Source organism: Eubalaena glacialis, chromosome 12 (assembly GCF_028564815.1).
Source record: "Eubalaena glacialis isolate mEubGla1 chromosome 12, mEubGla1.1.hap2.+ XY, whole genome shotgun sequence".
Lineage (NCBI taxonomy): Eukaryota > Metazoa > Chordata > Mammalia > Artiodactyla > Balaenidae > Eubalaena > Eubalaena glacialis.
In genome coordinates, this window is record NC_083727.1 from 104,824,951 (window position 1) to 104,845,705 (window position 20,755).

A 20,755-nucleotide genomic window follows, 5' to 3' on the forward strand; every position below is an offset into this window, starting at 1 on the left:
GGGCACCTGTAAGGCAGAGGTGGGTGCATGTTGGAGTTTTCTATATGCTGCCCATCCCCCTCACAACCTATGCTAATTTTAATCTACTGTAATGTATTTGCGTTTGCACCAGTCTTCCTATAACCCATTCTTTGACCCTTAATACATTTTCCACCCCAAACCTAACTATTCCCCCCACTAAATAAAAAAATACTGTTAGACAAGTCAATAATCCATTTGTGCTGCGGCACATTCAACAGTGAATAACTAAGTTAAAAAAGAAGGTAAGAAATTTCCTCCCAAACATTAGACAGTATTATCTCCAATGTTTTCCATCTGTATCCCCTCAGAGTGTCAGCTCTGAGGTACAGAATCAAAGTATTTATAGGAGGATAAAGTTCAAGGTTATATTCAGAGAGCCCTAATTTTTAGACATCATTAGCTGAAATAAAGACATACTTCAGTTAACTTTCATTTGCAAGACTAAAAAGATTCTAAGAAAAGAAACACTAATAATGGATTGAGTGGCTAAGTAACATTCTTTTTAAAAATGCACAAGTCATTTGAAAACTAACCCATGTTTCAAGTAAGTTAAATTAAAACCAGAAATAATTACTCAAAAACCTATTGATGATTATATTATAAAACCTTGGGTATCTAGCACATAAAAAGAAACACAAAAAACTTTCAGAACTAGAAGATTTATAAGAGCACATTTGTCTATACCATTACGGAAGCAAACCATAAATAAATCCTCAAATCTTTCATATCTGTGGTTTGGTTCCACTACCTAAAAACCTTTCCAAAGACTTTTATTTTTCCTTTCCAAACAAAGAGGGGTATAAATAAAAATGAATTCCCAAATAACCACTTACAATAAATAATTATAATTAATAATTCCCAAATACCTATCTTTCCTTACATGTGAAATTACAGAACACAATTAGCTATTTGTACCTTGGTATGATGGGAAAATTTCTTTCAGATGGCTGAATAATTATCTCTGTCATATAAAACTTAGTGGTTTCTAGAAACAAAAAATAAGAATATTAAAAGATCTCCCCAATACATTAATATTTCTGTTGTGGACATGCTAGTTTCAAATTAAGACATTCCAAACCAAATATTCGTTATACTGGTACAGTTACCATTTAGTAAAACTTTTCCAAAAATGACTTAGTATCAGAAGACAAAGCAATGATGACTACAAGTAGACAGTCTGAGACTTCAGATAACTCCATGTTGTTTTATCAGAGCACGTGGCCAGGTGAGCCTGGTGCAGCAAGACTCTGCTCACACGTATGCAAGGTTATAATAACTAGTCACATCACAGCCATAGCCCACTCACCTAAAAATTAGTCATTTGGTTTCCTCATTTCTACAGAGTAGCCACAAAACTAGGAGTCACTGAAAAAGGCTTTTTAATCACAGTATTCTAAAGCCCATGAACAGAAGCTGTGAACCTCACGTTAATATTTACCCAGAATCTCACTGAGTCGATTAATGTGCAATTGTTACCAAATCTGGTTATCTGAGTCCTTCATTTACAGAAAAATTTAAACAGTAAACTAAATATTTAATAGAACTGAATATAAACATAACCATTTTGGATTTTTTAAAAAATCCATGAAAAACGTTCACTCACTAGTAATGAAATGGAAATTAAAATATTTTTCAGCATCAAATAAATAACATATTTTTGAATGATAAAGTGCAGCAGCAATGAAGATATGGAGAATTGGATACACCTGCTCACATTCTGCTGTCAGGAGTGCAAATAATAAATTTCTGGAAAGCCATTTGGTGAAGGCCTTAAAAATGTTTATATATTTTGACACCATAATTAAATGCCTAAAAATTTATCTCAAAGAAATACTCACAGATATCTGTAACATTTATCTATTAAGGTGCTTATAATATTAATAGAAAAATACTGAAATTTCTAAAAATTGAGGATGGTTGGATTAAATAAACAACTATACATTTAGGCAAGAGAATTATATACATTCATTAAAAATGGTGTGCTAACAATTTTTTAATTGTTTTAATAAGATGGGAAGTTGTTCCTTGTAGATTTTCTATAAATGTTTATAACTGCTCAGTATAACACACAGAAAAAGGCAAAAAAACAAATTTAAAAGTTTAACAGATTATTATATATCTAGAGTCATGATGATTAATTTATACATTTCCCCTTGAAGTCCAATTTTTCACTTTACTATTTTGAAGTCATGTTATTAGATGCAGAACTGAACCTTTTAACATTATAAAGTGATCCCTTTTGTCCCATCTGTTGTTAAACTATAATTTAATTCCATAATTTTAATCCCACAAGGTATTATTGATTTACACAGTTAACATTCATTTAGTGTCACCCACATATTTACCACTTTCTTTACCAATCCTTCTTGAACTTAGACTTTCTATCTGGGATCGTTTTCTTTTACTTAATATACAGGTAAAATTTCTTTTCATAAGAAACCAGACCATTAGAATTGAATTATCCTAGCTTTTGTTTGACAGAGAATATATTTATCTTTGTCTTGATTCTTTCATATCAGGACATTTTCTCCTGATATAAAATCCTCGGTTAGCAGTGTTTAACCTTTGTGCACACTATCATTCCACTTCATTCCACTGTCTTCAAACCTCCATTTCTGCTGTTCCTTTGAAGGTGATGTCATTTTTCCTTGGTTACTTTTAAGATTTTCTTTTCTTTTTTTTATTTTTCTGCAGTATCCCTGATGTGTCTAGCTATAGACTTCTTTTTATTTCTCTTACTTGGGCCTCATCTAAGTAGAATTCTTTGGACTTCAAACTACAAACTGTTGTTCTTTGTCATTTTTGCAAAATTCTCAGCAACTATCTCTTCAAATATTGCCTATGCTCTATTCTATTTCTCTTTTCCTTCTAGAAGTCTGATTAAACATACATTAGATCTCCTCTGTGTTTTATGTCTCTCACCCTCTCTTCTATATTTTTTACCTTCTTGTGTCTCTGTGCTGGATTACAGATTTTTCTTCTCATCTATCTTCTGTTCATTAACTCATTCTCCACTTTGTACCTAGTTTAACCTGCTGTTAAACTACCCACTGAGTTTTAAATTTCAATTATATTTTTTAGAAATTCTTTTCCAAATATGCTTATTGTTATAGTTCCCTTTTCCTTTTGATATCTTCTAACCTGTCTTTTGTATTGTTAAAAATAGTAAGCATGGTTGTTTTACAGTTTACATTTGATAATTCCAATAACATAAGTCTGTTTCTATTGTTTGCTATTTTTGTTAGTTCTTGTGGATGGATGTTGTTTACTTGTGTGCTTATTTATGTTTGGTTGTATGGTAAACACTGAACTTGACAAATTATTTGCGGGAATAATATGAGTTTTACAATGAAGGTATTTTCCTCCAGAGGTGACTTGCATTTGATTTTCCCAGGACCATGGCATTATGTCTAGTCCAACACAGACTAAGTTAAAGATTTGAAATTCCTAATGTCCCAAAGAACTGATACCTGTCTGTAATTCCACAGGCTTGTTTCACTTCTGATTCACCTTTACTGTGTGAAGGTGAATGGTACGGCCATTCAGGGTCTCATATTTTTGTACAGTCACCTACTAGGTTCTTACTTTGTGTAGTCTTTGACTTCTGTCCTTACTTCTCAAAGCAATCAAAAGTTCTACTTTTAAAGAACTGGCAAATGGCAGGGAACAGGTAGTTTTCAATTTTATGCTAACCTCTTTTGAGTTTGCTTTTGTGCTAATTAACCCACATATTTTCCATTTATCTTCTCTTCATTCCTTCCTGTGGATTCCAATTACCATATCTTTCCTTAGCATTGTCAGCCTGAAGAACTTTCCTTAGCATTGTCTGCTAGTAATGCATTATTTCCATCTGTTTATATAAAAATGTCTTTATTTTGCCTTCATTTTTGAAGGAGAGCTTTGCTGGATATAGATTAGATGAAAGGTGTTTTTGTTTGTTTTCCCCCCAGCATTTTTTTTTAATAAATTAATTTATTTTATTTATTTATTTTTGGCTGTGTTGGGTCTTCGTTGCTGCGCGCGGGCTTTCTCTAGTTGCAGCAAGCGGGGGCTACTCTTTGTTGCGGTGTGTGGGCCTCTCATTGTGGTGGCTTCTTTTGTTGTGGAGCACGGGCTCCAGGTATGCGGGCTTCAGTAGTTGTGGCACGCGGGCTCAGTAGTTGTGGCTCGCAGGCTGTAGAGCGCAGGCTCAGTAGTTGTGGTGCATGGGCTTCGTTGCTCTGCGGCATGTGGGATCTTCCTGGACCAGGGCTCGAACCCGTGTCCCCTGCATTGGCAGGCAGATTCTTAACCACTGCGCTACCAGGGAAGCCCCTCCCCCAGCATTTTGAATATCTCATTTTAGTGTATATTGGCTGTCATTGCTTCTATAAGAAGTTGGCCTTAATTCTTAATGAAATCCCTATATGTGATGTTTTGTTTTCTCTTGCTACTTTCAAGATTCTCTCTTCACTTCTGGCTTTTATCAGTTTGACCACAACATGCCTGGGTGAAATGCTCTTTGTGTTTATCCTACTTGAGATTCACTGTAGTTCTTGGACCCAAAAGTTAAAATGTTTCACCAAATTTGACAAGATTTCAACCATTTTTTTTTCTACATTTTTTCCCTGACCCTTTCTTTTTCTCCTCACCTTCTAAAGCTTCACTTACACATTTATTGAAACAGTTAATATTGTTCCACAAATCTCTGACATTCTCTTCATTTTGAGAATTTTTTCTCTGTTCTTTGGATTGGTTAATTTCTATTCATCTATCTTCAAGTTCAACATTTTTTTTCTTCTGTCACCTCAAATATGAGGTTTTAGTAATCTAGTGAATTTTTCTTTCGTTATTGTACTTTTCAGCTCTGTAATTACCAACTGGTTCATTCTCTGAAGTTTCCAATTTGTTGAGATTTGCTATTAGTTCACTCAAGAGGTTTTTTGTTTTTTTTAATTCTTTGCCATATTTATAATTAGCTACTTCAACATCTTTGTCTCCTAATTTAACATTTGTGCTTACCTAGCACCTATTTATTGAGTCCTGCTTTTTCCTTGAGTATGAGTCACTCCTTTCTCTTTCTCTGCATGGCTAATAATTTCTGTAAGAAAGTAGGACATTGTATGTAATACACTGTACCAATTCTGGATTTTGTCCTTTTTTTTTTTAAATTAATTTATTTTTATTTATTTATTTTTGGCTGTGTTGGGTCTTCGTTGCTGCGCACGGGCTTTCTCTAGCTGTGGCAAGCGGGGGCTACTCTTCGTTGTGGTGTGCGGGCTTCTCATTGCAGTGGCTTCTCTTGTTGCAGAGCTCAGGCTCTAGGGTGTGTGGACTTCAGTAGTTGTGTCATGTGGGCTCAGTAGTTGTGGCTCGTGGGCTCTAGAGTGCAGGCTCAGTAGTTACGGTGCACGGGGTTAGTTGCTCCGCAGCATGTGGGATCTTCCTGGACCAGGGCTCGAACCTGTGTCCGAACCCATGTCCCCTGCGTTGGCAGGCGGATTCTTAACCACTGTGCCACCAGGGAAGTCCCTTGCTTTGTCCTTTTAAGGGTAATTGGTTTATAGGTCAATTACCAAGCTTGGACTTAAACCAGGAAATATGTCTTCCCACAGTGTGTAGTCACTAATGTCTCTGCTCAGTTCTATTTTGTTTAGCCTGACTCCCTAGAGAGTATTCACTATCTCTGCACAGTTTGGTTGTCTGCAAATTTGGGGAGAGGTTCTGCTCAAATGCCTCAAGCCATTAAGGCTTACCATCTTCTGCTGCCCAAGTTGTGTGTGAATTGAGGAATGCAATCAAAGGCACAGCAAATTTTCTGGTCTCCCCAAGCTTTCAATTCTTATTGGACTCCCTGGCATCTATTGTATGCATGTATAGTTTTGCAATCAGCCAGAGCCGGGTTAAGAAGTTATCAGCTCAGCCCCTCCATGGCCCTCTTGCTTCCAAAATATCCCTCTTAAATTTCTACTTTCTCCTTTGCTTACCCTGAACCAAACCTACCACCTATAGATAATAAAGCTGTGTTTTCTTTCCTGCCCAAGTTTGGGGGGCATGTGAAGTATGGCAATGATCCCAAGCAAAAAAAGGTCACAAATTTGCCATTCTAACCCAAGACAGTAGCAGTTTTTGGTAACTACACCTCTCAAATCATTGCTTCATTTTGGTTATTTTCTAGTGGCTGTTCTTCTGAACTTGTACAGTTCAGTACTTGTTTCCTACAGAGTAGAACTATCCATTCTCTTTATGCCACCATTTTTGGAATTGGAGTCCTACTAATTTACTTCTAGAGTAGATGTGGATATAGCTCTCTTACATCACCCCACACACATATTCACATACAATGACCTCCTAATATACTTATATATTACATCATAAAGATTTTTGGTTAAATTGATATTCAGTGTTCACGTTGTTGTGACCGTAATGATACCATGGAAGTGCTTCCTTTTTTGTTCAATCTTCTGTTTTCCTGCAGCACATAACTGCTTTCTTTTTCATGTGTTTAGTTTTTCCAAACACCTTTAGTTAATTCTTCCCATATGATGAAATGGCTTGTCTCAAGATTATTTGTTACATGTGGTTAAACAATTCAACAAATTTACCAGTTTCAGTGTATAACTGAAAAAGTCTTTATTACAATTTCTCTCCCCTTGCTTCAATCCAGGCTGTAATGCCTGCTGTACATCCCTCACCCTGGGACTTCCTTATCTCATTCTCCTGTGTTGGACAATCTGTTCCCCAAATCCCACACTTTCTCTTTTGAGGTTAAATCCCTAGTTTTGGTGATGCATACCCTATGGTAGATTCCTAAGGAAAATATAACTTTGAGGTCCATGTTTTGAGACCCTGTATTTCCAAATATGTATTTATAATCTTCATACTTGACTGACAGTTTGACTGTCTATTGAATTATTCTGGGTTGAAAATCTTTTTCCTTCTAAATTATGAGGGCATTCTTCATTGTCTTCTAGCTTTCAACACTGCTATTAAGAAGTTCAGTGCCATTCTAATTCCTAATACTTTGTACATTACCTGCTTTTTTCTCTCTAGAAACTTCATCTTTGGCGTTTGGAAATCACTCAATTACGTGGCTTTAAGTAGCTTCCCTGTCACCCCTCCATTAATTATATGAGACACTTAGTGGGCTCTTTCAGTTGAGAAACTTAAGCCCTAGCTCTGGGAAATACCTTTTTAATGTGTTTTTGGTATTTTTGTTCTTTGATAATTTCCCCCACCCTGTTGTCTCTATTCTCTCTTTCTAGAATTTCTCCTAGCTAGATGTTGGATGCCATAAAAGGCTCAATTCATTCACTTATTCAACAAATATTTACTGGGTACCCACTATGTGCCAGATATTGATCTAAGTACTGTGGTTATCATGATAAATGAGATAGACAATATTCCTATCCTCAGGAAACTTACATGATCATTTTTTTGAAATTTCCTTTCCAATTTTCAACCTCCGTCTTTTGGTCCTTATTTCTGAAATAGTTCCTTAATTTTATTTTCCAGTCCTTTGGTTAGTTTTTTCAAGCTATGACATCTTTAATTCGACATTCTCCGAATTATAGAGATAATATTATTTCATTTATCCAAGGACATTTATTATGGTTTTTTAAAAGATTTTCTTCCGTTTTATACATAATTTGTTTCTTCTCAATGCGTCTACTCTGTTTACTTGATTATTTATTTGCTTTGGACTCTTTTTAATATTTACTGATTCTCAGCAATCTATTCAGATTTAAGTGTAAGGTAGTAAAATGCTGAGAGGGAGCTCTTGTGTGTAGATATAAGGCTTGTTGAGAGTAGGATGGCTGAATATAAGCTCATTTTTTTGCTGTTACACGACCCCTGAGAATCAGTGTCTGCAGATCTTTTCTCTGGTTAGTACACTTCCATTCCCTTATTCCAAGAAAGGCTGCTCCAATCTCCTACCTTGAGAGCACAAGTAAGTTGCAAGCGGAGAAAGAGTCTTAGGAATCTTATGGCTCCATATACAAACTTTGCATTAATCATCCTGCTTTCAGTCCCTTGTCCCTCTTACCTGCTACCTCTAAACTCTGGCCAGTTCTGGGGATCTACAGTGAGAACTGGCTCACTCCTTATCTAAATGGTCTTCTGCAGACACCAAGGTTGCAGCTTCCTCCACACTGCCAAGTGTGTTCCTACCCGTCTCAGCTCTACAGCTTCCAAAAAAAGTTTGCTTACACCTCTATTTCACATCACTGTTTCCTCCCCATTTCTCTTTGTCTCTGTGGATGTCTTTCTTTTTTTTATTCCTTAACTGACATTTTAACTGGGCTTCAGGGAGGAGAGAAAAGCATGAAAAAAATCAATTCACCTTATTTAAACTGGAAGCCTTAAGATTTTCTAAGTCATTGCTTAAGGGACTTGTTTTCATTCTCCAAAAATGACATTGAGGGTGGCATCCTTTACAACTACTCATTCTTCCTTTTCTGTTCTCTCAGAGCAAGTTATGAGACTCTGATGAGCTTAAAAAACAAACAAAAAAATGCCACCATCTGCCTTCCCTTGAGTACAACAGTTTCACTTAACTCACATCTTCTAATTAATTCTATTAAAAACAATTATTCTTCACCCACAAAGCTAACACAGCATGCTGTAGCTCTCTAGACATTTTTAAACCATATCTTTAAAGAGTGATGCATTTTAATTATCAGGATTTCATTATTATATTGGAAAGTGGTATAACATAGGCTTTATGTAAAATATAATTAACACTATTGGAAAAAAAGAACAAGGAAGAGAGTACAAAACTCAGAATGTTTCAACAGGTTCTCTGCACCCCCAACCTCCAAGCCTCAAAACACAGCCCTGAGGCAGACAACAGCCAGGAAAAGCATCTCCTCCATCATCTCTGGCAACCAATTCTTCTGACTGTGGAGCTGTATTAAGAAAAAAGCTCCAATCTTCTTTAAGATAGACCCAAGTACAAGCTTTATACTATTGCTTTATATCTACAAAGAAGATATGAAATATTGAAAATGACCCAACTTCTTAATGCTTAAAACTCAGTACTATGTACTTACAAAGGTCAAAATACACAAAATTCTTGGCATATTGGATGATATATTAGTTGATTTCTATTTTTAAAAGCATCAATTCTACAACATGCATTAGTCGTCTTTCATATATATTTCCTATAAAATCTCCTTCTACCGTTTTTTTTTTTTAACAAGAAGGTAATCATTTTGGCTTTTTTATTATGAAATTCTTACCTGGTGACACAGTCTCTCCCAACATTACCTTGCAACGCTTACAAATTACTTTGGTATTTGCCTTTGGTTTCTGTAGAACAGAAAAATGTCATTTAAATGTCATTCAGCTTTTCTTAAAAGGAATATATAATTTTAACATGGTCTCTAGAGTATACATTGAACTTTACATTTTATTTTGCCATCTACTAAATACTGGGAATACATTTAGCTTGTATGCATAATTCACATGCACAGAGATCACTTTTTTCAAGTCTAAAGACAAAATGAACAGAATGATTTTTCCAAACTAGTCAGCTCCTGATAATCTACACGTTGCCAAGTAATTTGAACAAGAAGCATCTTACATTTCTAAAAAGCACCTCCAAACATCATTTATAATAGGCAGATGGTGGGCAACAAAGGTAGAGAGGTTAGGTGGCTTGCCCCAACTCATGTGTCCAGAAAACAGAAGAATTAGAACTTGAACCTATATTATTTTGACTCCTAGTCCAGTGCAACGTATGTAAAAGTAATCTATAATTCATAATCACCATTGGAAGTTAAAAATACCTAACCCATTCATATAATTCTATTTTTCCATTTAAGATATGCATTGTACCTGGAAAGATAGCATTCTGGAACGAATTCCTGAAACATTGTTAAACTTTGAAAATCCAACTTTATCACTGGGGATACAGATTAAAACAGCTAGCAGTCACCTAATTATTAAGAAAACAAAAAACTAATCTTTTAGACATACAGAACAGAGGTTGGCAGGAGTGGGCAAAAATGAGTGAAGGTAGTCAAAAGGTACAAACTACTTATAAAATAAGTCATGGGGATGTAATGTACAGTATGGCAACTATAGTTAACAATACTGTATTGCATACTTGAAAGTTGCCTTAGTAAATCTTACAAGTTCTCATCACAAGAAAAAAAAGTTCTCTTACTAAGTATGGTGATGGATGTCAACTAAACTTATTATCATGATCATTTTGAAGTACATACAAATACTGAATCGCTATGTTGTACACCTAAAAGTAGTAAAATGTCAATTACACCTTAATAAAAAAAATCTTACTGACTTATAGTTTGTTATAAGAGATGATATTATAATTAATATCATGGTGGTTAAGAGCCTGGAGTCTGGGGCCAGACTTCCTAAATTCAAATTCCAGCTCTGTTACTTACTAGACGTGTGACCATGGGCAAGTTAATTAACCTGTTTTGGTTTCTTCACCTGTAAGATGAAATCGACAGTAGTGTTAACTCATAGAGCTGTTTAGGATCTAAAACGGATCTAAAACGGAGTGCTGTAAAACACTGTCCCTGGCACATGGGTAACTGCTAGGCAGATGTTACGTAAATAAAATACACTTTTGGCACACGTCATTCAAGAAATGGGCAGAAAACCCATATCTTCCCACAAAGGTACAGATTTTTTTCTCTGGATGTGCTGCTAGTAACTAATAGAGCTGATATTTAAATCCAGGTCCCTTTGATGCTAGAGCTTATGCTTCCTAAGCACTATGCCAAGTGTTTTCCAAACTAATTCATAGAATCAATTCAGTGGGTGACACCCTGAATTTTTAAAGAAATATGAAATAGAATGGAACAGAAAATATCACCGTGCTTCAAACATAGTGTAAGCAGTTCTATTTAAGAAACATCTACTTGAGGAGCATCTGTGTCTCTGTGTGTGCATTATCAGATCTTAATGTAAAAAAATTATTATATAGTTCTTACTTTAGTTAGAGGTCAAAAAAAAAAAGTCAAAAGCCACAGACATAGAAACCAAGGCAGGTGTCAATTTGTTTAGGTCCAGGCAAGGTTACAGGAAGACGACAGCTTAGAAACCAAGCATGCTCGACTGTAAAGTTTCACATTTTGGCAGTTTCATGCTTTCTTACAATAAAATCTATCTGTATGGCTCCAAATTGGTATTAAAGACACTTTTTAAAGGATCCTATTTCGTACAAGTTAAATCAGACCATCTTCATTAAATCTTACCAAATACTAAGGGCTTTACTAAAAACTAATACAGGGGCTTCCCTGGTGGCGCAGTGGTTAAGAGTCTGCCTGCCAATGCAGGGGACATGGGTTCGAGCCCTGGTCTGGGAAGATCCCACATGCCGCGGAGCAACTAGGCCCGTGAGCCACAACTACTGAGCCTGCGCGTCTGGAGCCTGTGCTCCGCAACGGGAGAGGCCGCGACAGTGAGAGGCCCGCGCACCGCGATGAAGAGTGGCCCCCGCTCGCCGCAACTGGAGAAAGCCCTCGCACAGAAACGAAGACCCAACACAGCCAAAAATAAATATAAATAAATAAATAAAAAAAAAAAAAAAAAAAAAACTAATACAGGTTATTGGAGTAGCAATGCTTAAGAAGAAGGGATTTTTCTGTTCGAAGCAAAAAATTTTTTGTCAGGTGCTGTTATGTATTTCATTTATTATTGCTCTTATAGCACATTTTGCTTTGTCTTTCAATGAAGCAGAAAAAGTGGGTTTTGTTGGTTGGTTTTTAAAATAAAATTCTACCTTTTCAACACATGGGTAATCAGGATTTTAAAATCTGATCAATAAAAAAAACAAATTACCTCAACCAAATGTGTGAATTTTGATTCAAACAAATTTTACTGACATCAGAAGATACTTCTAATAAAATTTGTAAAATCTGTATATGGCCTGGCATTGTACCATCGAGTGTTCATTTTGTCTGTTGTGAAAATGACACTGTGTTCATGTGAAAAAGAACAATCCATATGGGGTGAAATGACATAATGTCTGGGATTTGCTTTAAAGCACTTCAGCGAAAAACTAAAAATAAAATGGGCAGATGAAGCATACTTTATGAATCAAGATGACTGGTATACGGAAGTTCATAATTCTATTTTTTACGTTTGGGAATGTTTACAAAGTTCAACACGTTATTCTAAGGAAAAAAAAAAAAAAGAGAGACCCTCATGGATTTAACAAGACAAACAAATAACCAAAAAAAAAGGTAAAACTGTTAGTCATACTCGCCAGCTAAAATAACAATGTTCAATTTCATTTGTTCTTTAAAATGTAGGTTGAAGTCATCAGTGTGGCTATACTTTCGTCTAGAATAATAATATGAATCTTATAAAAGATTGAGGTGCCACCTTTATCAACCTGTTGTAAGACGCAAAATTTTTATTATGTTGGTGAAATGAAAAATATTGTGAAATAACAAATATTCAGTAGATGTCTTTTGAAAAGCAAAGATATATACTGTCACGTTCACAGAGGCACAAATGACACACTGTACACATACGGGGTTATTCAAGGAAAGGAATAAGTGTTGGACTTTGTTTATGCTGTTTCTTTGTCATTTATGAATATTTTAGTTCAAGAGATATGCTTTGGAGTAATTCATTGTCAAATACTCCTTAAGCAGAACTAAATATACATTTCTCATGGTGAGGTGAGCTATCTCTTAAAATCCCTTTCCACAATTAAAATAGATTTTTATAACCTCTCACAAGCAGAGGCAGAAATTACTCCTACCAAACACTCAGAATACACACAGAACGCACCATTAATGTCTGATAAGCTAAACAGTCTTGACCTTTTAAATTAACATATTACAATGCTTTTAATTCTGTTAAAGAGAAACTCTGCTTTGCAGTGCATTTTTCTTGACCTACGCCTAAAGGAAATAATAAAGCGAGTTGCGCAAACAAGCAGCCTAGCAGTGTAGCAACTCTACAGAGCAAACATGAAAGACAGACATTGTTGTGGACTAATTAAATCAGTATATCTGCGAGATGGCACCGCGGCTTGGAGAGGTGAATCAGCCTCCTGTCCTCGTTTTTAGTTTCCTTTGTATTGCTTCCATTTCTAAGGACCCTTGATATTGTCTCGCCAAAAAAATGTTTCCCAAGAGATACCATTAGGATGCTGTGTCACCGTGTGACATTTCAAAACCCTGCTAGATGGCTAGACGGGGTGATATGAGAAACACGTTTTCAATAGCACAGAGAAGCCTTGTTCCCACAAGACCCTTGAGAGTACTGTTGAAGGAGTCCCTCCAAATTTATGTTACTATTTCGGTCACAGGCATATGCTTTCAACTGCAGCAATACGCAATTAAAGTGATCCTTTCATCTAGGCTAACTTGAAAACAATCTTGTTAACAGCAGCTTGTCATGATGGTAATTTCCCACAGTCTCCTTGATACTTAAAAAACTGTAATGTCTCAATATGAAGGGTCTTCCTTTAACACGTGGGATGGTTGTTCACAATTAAGAGGAATTCTTATAAATGGCATCATATAACTGATAAAGACATAAATGTGAGGAATCTACTTCCATACAGAATGCAGAGTTCATCTGAAAGAAGGAAACTCATGGTTTTTCTTATTTAATCTTTCCCACTCCTCTTCTCGTACCTTCCACACATTTTAAAAATTTATAGCTTAATCATAAAAATGAAAGTCAAAATACATAAAACATAAAGTACTAGTATAGAAATTTAGATTAAAATATAATTTTACTATAACCATATTAAATATAATTATACCATAGATTTATATTATGTGCTTACCATTTATCTTTTAAAAATATAGAAGGCTATAGCACTAGAATTTGTGGGGGGTATTCTTATACATATATATATATATATATATATACACACACACATTAGAATATATACATACACTTTATCTAATGTATATTATCTAATACACACACACATATACACACTGAAAAGCAGTGGAGATCAAAGGAAATATGAATGGTTATGATTTTACTAAAGGTAAAGATACATACAGAGAAAGAGTTGGGAGAGAGGAGGAGAGCGGGAGACAGTAAACTACTATAATTTTAAATAAACCTAAAGGTAAAGGGATTTGTGTTTATGGTGAAAGATGAGATACTAACATAATTTAAACAGATAACAGCTTAACCTCGATATTTGACAAACTTCCTTAATCTCCCGCAAATTAGAAAATAGTTCTATAAACTAGCAGACAACCTAAGAGCTGCGGACTGCTGCGTGTTTCCTAGAGTGGCACAGTTCTCATTACAAAAATTAAATGAGTTCTAAATGAAACTTAACGCACAATGCTTTTGTTCCTACCAATAATCAGATGTTAAAATGAAGGTTCTCTGGCAATGATTTTCTTAACTTTTTAAATCACATCAGTATTGACTTGCCATCCAGGGAATGATTTCTCACAAGGGCCAAGTCAAGGGCACTGATTTTCTTTTAAAATAAGGTAAACCACCTGTTCTCTGCAGTGAGAGGAAATGGCCTTCTCCCTCCAGCAACTTTGAGAGCAGGAGCTGCCTGACCTCGCTCGTTAAGCATCAGCTTGGAGCCTGCAGTCCAAGCTTTATTTCCACGCTTGGGCTCCTCCACTTCCTCTTTTGCCTTGATGGCATCTGATTGTATGACACCAGCAGAAGTCTAGACTATGGGCAGACACAGGAAAATACCTGGACCTATCAGGACAGTACATATCCTGAAGGCAAAGAACACATTTAATTTAAATCAGACTGTGAGGATAAAATGTACATGGATTATGGAATATTGTCCTAAAAGCAAGGAAGGAGGGCATTTTGGTTTGTAAAACGGTAACATTCCCAAGTCTACGCGGGAAGAAGTCCTCTTCCCCTTCTTCCTCCCGCTCCCGTGGCTGTTTTGGTTTAAGGCCACAAGCTTTTTCCATAACAAAAGAGCAGAGCTGGATGATGAAGGCAACTGAAAATCATGGATTTTGGTCTTTAGAACTGTCTGTCACATGCCCTGAATGAAGAAAAGACTGGAGAAAGCAGTTTCTAAACTGACCTGTAAATGAGCATTTATTTTGAAAGATACATTACCATTTTTAAATGGTTCTCAGAAGAAAGACAGCGCGTCTCCACTGGGGCTACTTCAGGTCTCGGCTGCTGTAAATCATGTCTTAAATTCACCAAGAAGAAACAGTCTCCAGTGAAACAGTCATTCTCTTGCGGATGAAGTGGCTTATTAGCAAAGGGGTTGGGATGACAACACCACTCATCAACCAGAGCACCCCAGTTTTCGTGTGGCAGGGGGAGCAGCCTCAGGAGCTTCCTAGTGGAAAGAGGAAAACAATGTTTTACAGGACAAAATGGAACTGTGACATTCTCTCAATTAAATCAGCATAAAGGATGAAAGAAACTCATCAACCACATTACTTGCAGTGTTATTTTTTCCCCTGATGGCACCAGTAATATATACTCACTATAGACAATTTTGAAAATGCAGGAAGGTATAAAGCAAATAAAAACCATCCTTGGATGGACCTAGAGATTGTCATACCGAGTGAAGTAAGTCAGACTTACTTCACTTATTCCTAAGACAAACATCATATGATATCGCTTATATGTGGAATCTAAAAAAAAGGGCACAAATGAACTTATTTACAAAACAGAAGTAGATATAGAAAACAAACTTATGGTTATTGTAAGAGGTGGGGAGGGATAAATTGGGAGACTGAGATTGACATACACACACTACTATATATAAAACAGATAACTAATAAGGACCTACTGTATAGCACAGGGAACTCCACTCAATACTCTGTAATGGCCTATATGGGAAAAGATTCTAAAATAAGAGTGGATACATGTATATATATAACTGATTCACTTTGCTGTACACCTGAAACTAACACAACATTGTAAATCAACTATACTCCAATAAAATTAAAAACAAAAAATCCTTTCTTTACCACCCAAGGACAGGTAGCTATTTTTTTACATGACTGTATTTCTTTGCCAGCCTTTCAAGAGAGACAGCTGTACACAGGCACACAGTCTGGGATCAGAGGAAATACACAAACTGTATCTTGCTTTCATTGTTTTATTTAGCTATATCATGATACTTAATGACTCCATTCTATTCCATAGGTATGCCAAAACTTTTTAGATCATTCCCTCACTGTTAGATATTTGGGTTTTGAGTATTTCATTATCAACAACCCTGTGATGAACAGTCCTAGAAAATTTGTATACAGATCTGATTATTTCCTTGGGAAAGAAATCTTGTAAGTGTGACATTACAAGCACAAATGATGCGCATTTTTTTAAATTAATTAATTAATTTATTTTTGGCTGCATTGGTTCTTCATTGGTTCTTTGTTGCTACGTGCGGGCTTTCTCTAGTTGCTGCGAGCGGGGGCTACTCTTCGTTGTGGTACGCGGGCTTCTCACTGCGGTGGCTTCTCTTGTTGCAGAGTACGGGCTCTAGGCGCGCGGGCTTCAGTAGCTGTGGCACGCGGGCTCAGTAGTTGTGGCTCACAGGCTCTAGAGCGCAGGCTCAGTAGTTGTGGCACGTGGGCTTAGTTGCTCCACGGCATGTGGGATCTTTCCGGACCAGGGCTCGAACCCGTGTCCCCTGCACTGGCAGGCAGATTCTTTACCACTGCGCCACCAGGGAAGTCCCAATGTGCATATGTTTTAAACTCAATTCCTATATTGACAAACTGCTTTCCAGAAAGGCTATACCAATCCATAATTCTTCCACTTACTTTTTTCAGAATTGAATACTATCATTTTTCCATGTAATTGGTGAAAACGTTCTCAATACTGCTGTAACTGGCAATTCTTTAATTACTGGTGAGATTGAACTGGCTTTCATATTTATTCGCCACTGTGTTTCTTCTGTGAATTACGATCAATGGCTATTTTCCAGTGAGATGTTAGTATGTTCTTATTAAATTGTACAAGTATATTCTATATTAAGAATATCAGTCCTTTGTCTAAAATCTGTGACAAATATTTTCCAGTGTTATTGCCTCTAATTTGATTAACATGTCTTAAATTTCAAATCATCCAACCCTTTCTTCTGTGATTTCTCTCATTACTATTTTCTATAAACTTTTTATTTTGGCGTAATTTTACGTTTACAGAAAAGTTACAAAGATAGTACAAATAGTTCTCATATATACTTCACCCAGCTTTCCCTAATGTTAACATCTTACATAACCAGGGAGGGTTTGTCAAAACTACTGACTTTATCTGGATCCCCCTAGTTTTTCCACTAAAGTCCTCTTTTTCTGTTCCAGGATCCAATTCAAAACACACTGCATTTAATCATCATGCTTCCCTCATCTCCTCTGCTCTGTGGCAGTCTTTCCTTGTTTTTCAGGACCTTGAGATTTTTGAAGAGCACTGGTCAGGTATTTTACAGAATATCCCTCACTTGAGTTTGTCTGGTATTTTCTCAAGATTAGACTGAGACTATGGGTTTGGGGGATGTCTACCACTGAGGTGACTTCTCATCACACCAAACCCAGAGAAGACACTGTATCAATATGACTTATCCCTGGGGATGTCAACCTTGATTACTCGGTTAAGGTGGCATCTGCAAGGTTCCTCCACTAGCAGAGCTCCTATTTCTGCCTTTGCACACTCTATTGTTTGGAAGTGAGTCATTAAATCCAGGCCACACTCAAGGGAAGAGAAATTAAGCTCCACTCTGTCATTATTATTTATGCTTAGAACATCCTTACAATTAAGTAGCCCCTTATATTTGCTCCCAGTTTTTGTTTTAATGGTTTCATTTTTTTCCTGTAGAAATATAGACACCTGAGACTTTTCCATGGTTTACCTCTATTTTAATCTAAATTGGGAAGATTTAATCTAAATTTATCTCTATTTTAATCTCAATTGGTCTAAGGGGTGAAGAAATGTGGGCAGGATGATGAGGACATTTCAAAATAATTTATCCTGAAAAAAAAAAAAAAACAGAATACAAACATGCTTCTGGTCTTCCTAATGCCTTTGAATATTGTGAAAGCTTAAAGCACCCTGAATACTTGCTCACTTCTGCTCCAATCGACTGGACCATTTGCCTGCTAAGGATCAACTGTATTTGATCACAGACCTGTTTATGCCACTTATGCATGCTTTTTTAGTTACATAATTTAATCAAACATGTTATTTTGTTACATGTTATTTTAGTTACATAATTTAATCAAACATGTAAACCAAGGAAATATGAGTTGCTATTCCTCTGAAAACTAAACATTTCAGAGAAGAGGAAAGTCAGTTATTAAAAAACAAAATCACTGGTGGAATGTGGGAGATACAACTATAAAAAAACTGAGGTGAGGGAAAAAGAATAAAAATCTAGAAGAATTCTGCAATCAGACTGCTTCAGTGTCTAACTTCTCGTTCCACTTAAAGAAACCAAAACTGGAAACTCTGGATAATGAATTTAGGATGGCATAAGTGAAAAAAGCTAAAAGAGTCCACAGCAGCAGACTCGTATTCAACAAAAAGATATTAGTTCCATAATAAAATACTAGTAAGTTAATGTACATTTGCATGTTTTAAATGAAAATATTTAAGATGCAAATGTATTGTTTTTAAATGATTCCCTCACATGAACCCTTTTTCTTTGATTTCACCAATCAACTCTGAGTCTCATAAAAGGGCAATTATAACATGGAAGAGGGTAGACATTTAATTTTAACTCCAGAGGACAGAAGTAGGAACAAGAAAGGCTGATTTTAGTTTAATAGAAGCAAGAACATTCCCTTTTAAATTAGGAAATGCTGCACCACTAGCATCATTCAAATTGCTGAGTCTATTAAGGAGATTAAGAATCGATTCTTTCAACATATACTTTCTGAAAGTCTACTACTAGGAGTCAGGCATTCTGCTGACACAAAATATTAGTACATACAGTCCCTTTGTCAAGGTATTCACATTCTAGTGGGAAATATACATCTATGAACAAATAACAAAACCAGAATATAATAAATGCTCATAACAGAGCAGCAGTTCTAACTTCTTGGGAGTTGAGGGGGGAAAGGGAGGGGATGGCTCAGACCCCTTTGAAAATCCGATGAAAGCATTAGCCCCTTTCTTCAAACATACATTCCCACCTGCACACAAAATCTGCATATTACTTTAGGGGATTCGTGGACTCGCAAAACCAATCCATGAATTCAGGGCAATATGTACAAAGTGCTAGGGAAGTAGAGTGCCACTGGACTTCAGAGAAGAGGTAACATCCGAGCTGACCTTTGAAGGATGAATAGGAGTTCTCTAGGCACTGAAAGGAACTAAGGGCATCCCAGGTGTAGGAAACAATATGAAGACAGGCACCATATATGTTTAACTTGCCACTGGAGTCCCAGTGTCAGGCACTGTGCCTGACTCATAGTGTGAGCTCTTAAATAAAGGAATGAACTAGCATGTGTGGATAACTATAACATGTGAGGCCCCTGGTTGGGTCTGCAGCATACCCGGATGAAAGGGTTAACAAATATTTTCCTTTGCTTGAGAATCTGACCTTTGGTTTAACCACCTAGACCTGTTACCCTGGAAGCCAGGTAGATGGTAGGCATTAATTATATTGCTAGGCAGCGCTGACTATGGTAAAAATGATCCTTGATTGGTATATCGCATCTGGACTAGGAGGAAGTTTGAATGAGCTGTAAATATTAGATGCAGATGCCATGCTTTAAACTTCCCTGAATGCAGGTCTTTGTGGGGAACCCTAGAAACTATGCCAAAGAATTATCACAAGAGCTATTGGTTGTTTAGGGCATGAGGCTTCTTCTCAGGGTAGCTCCTGCACCTGCCAGATATGAATCTTGTACTTTGTACCTGGAACCGTGTCACATGGGAAGACAAGAGTCCCCAGAGGGGTATGTGACCTGCCATCTGCTTGAACTGCTGCAGGCCCTCTGCTGAGGGGAACTCCTGCCACTGCCCCGAAGGCGCGAAACGTGGTCTGTGGTAGTGTTGTGAGTCCACACATTTAATTGAACTTAAGAAAACCTCAGGTGGGCACCTCCCACACCTTATTCCATGTAATGCTTACTACAACTTTGTGAGATGAGAATTTCCATTCCCCTGTTACAGAGAAGGAAAGGGAGACTCAGAAATGTTAAATAATCTCTACAAGTTCACAGAGTCAGAGCTGATGAAGGAAGGCAGGATCTTAACCCAGGTCTTCCAGACTCCAAACTAACTCTCTCCCTTGGAATATATTCCCTCTCCTGGTAACACAGAACATCAGTAAAGGGGACAGGGAAGGTGGGATGGTACAGACTACATGGGGTGTGACACATCAACCTAAGGGGCGGGAACTTGGTTCTACAGATAGTTGGGGAGCATCACAGAATTTTAGGTGCAGGAGTGACAGGTCGGATTTGAATTTTTACAAAGATGAGGAGGAAGACAGACAAAGGTGCCTGTTTAGAGTAAGAGTTGGGCCTAAACAGGCTCCTAGATCTTCTCCATCACTAAGATTCTCTGTCCCTTGACATTTTGCACGTAGTGCCAATAAACAGATGCTCAATACAGTGTCAAAGGCAGCAATGTCAAAACCTCATACATGATCAGAAATGAAACTGCACTGAGACTTAGAGAGATCTGGGAGCGTTGATGCACATTCGCACACAATGTGATATTTCAGACTTAACTTGATCCTGCATCACGGTGAATAAAAGCTATACTATATCCCATAGCTATCTATGTAAGACATCGAGCAAGAAAGAGCCTAATTCACAAGTCATTGCAAAGATAAAAG

General features: G+C 36.8%; 1 protein-coding gene across 1 annotated transcript in view; it reads right to left on the reverse strand.

The window, feature by feature from the left end:
• The window catches only part of UBE3D (ubiquitin protein ligase E3D), a 148,230-nt gene that overhangs the window by 106,020 nt on the left and 21,455 nt on the right, over positions 1–20,755 (reverse strand). Inside the window, exons 4-6 of the mRNA XM_061207382.1 lie at positions 15,067–15,298; positions 9,243–9,312; positions 937–1,006 (exon numbers count right to left, since the gene is read on the reverse strand). Of these exons, the coding sequence (XP_061063365.1) occupies positions 937–1,006; positions 9,243–9,312; positions 15,067–15,298 (372 nt within the window). The remainder of the gene's footprint in view (positions 1–936; positions 1,007–9,242; positions 9,313–15,066; positions 15,299–20,755) is intronic.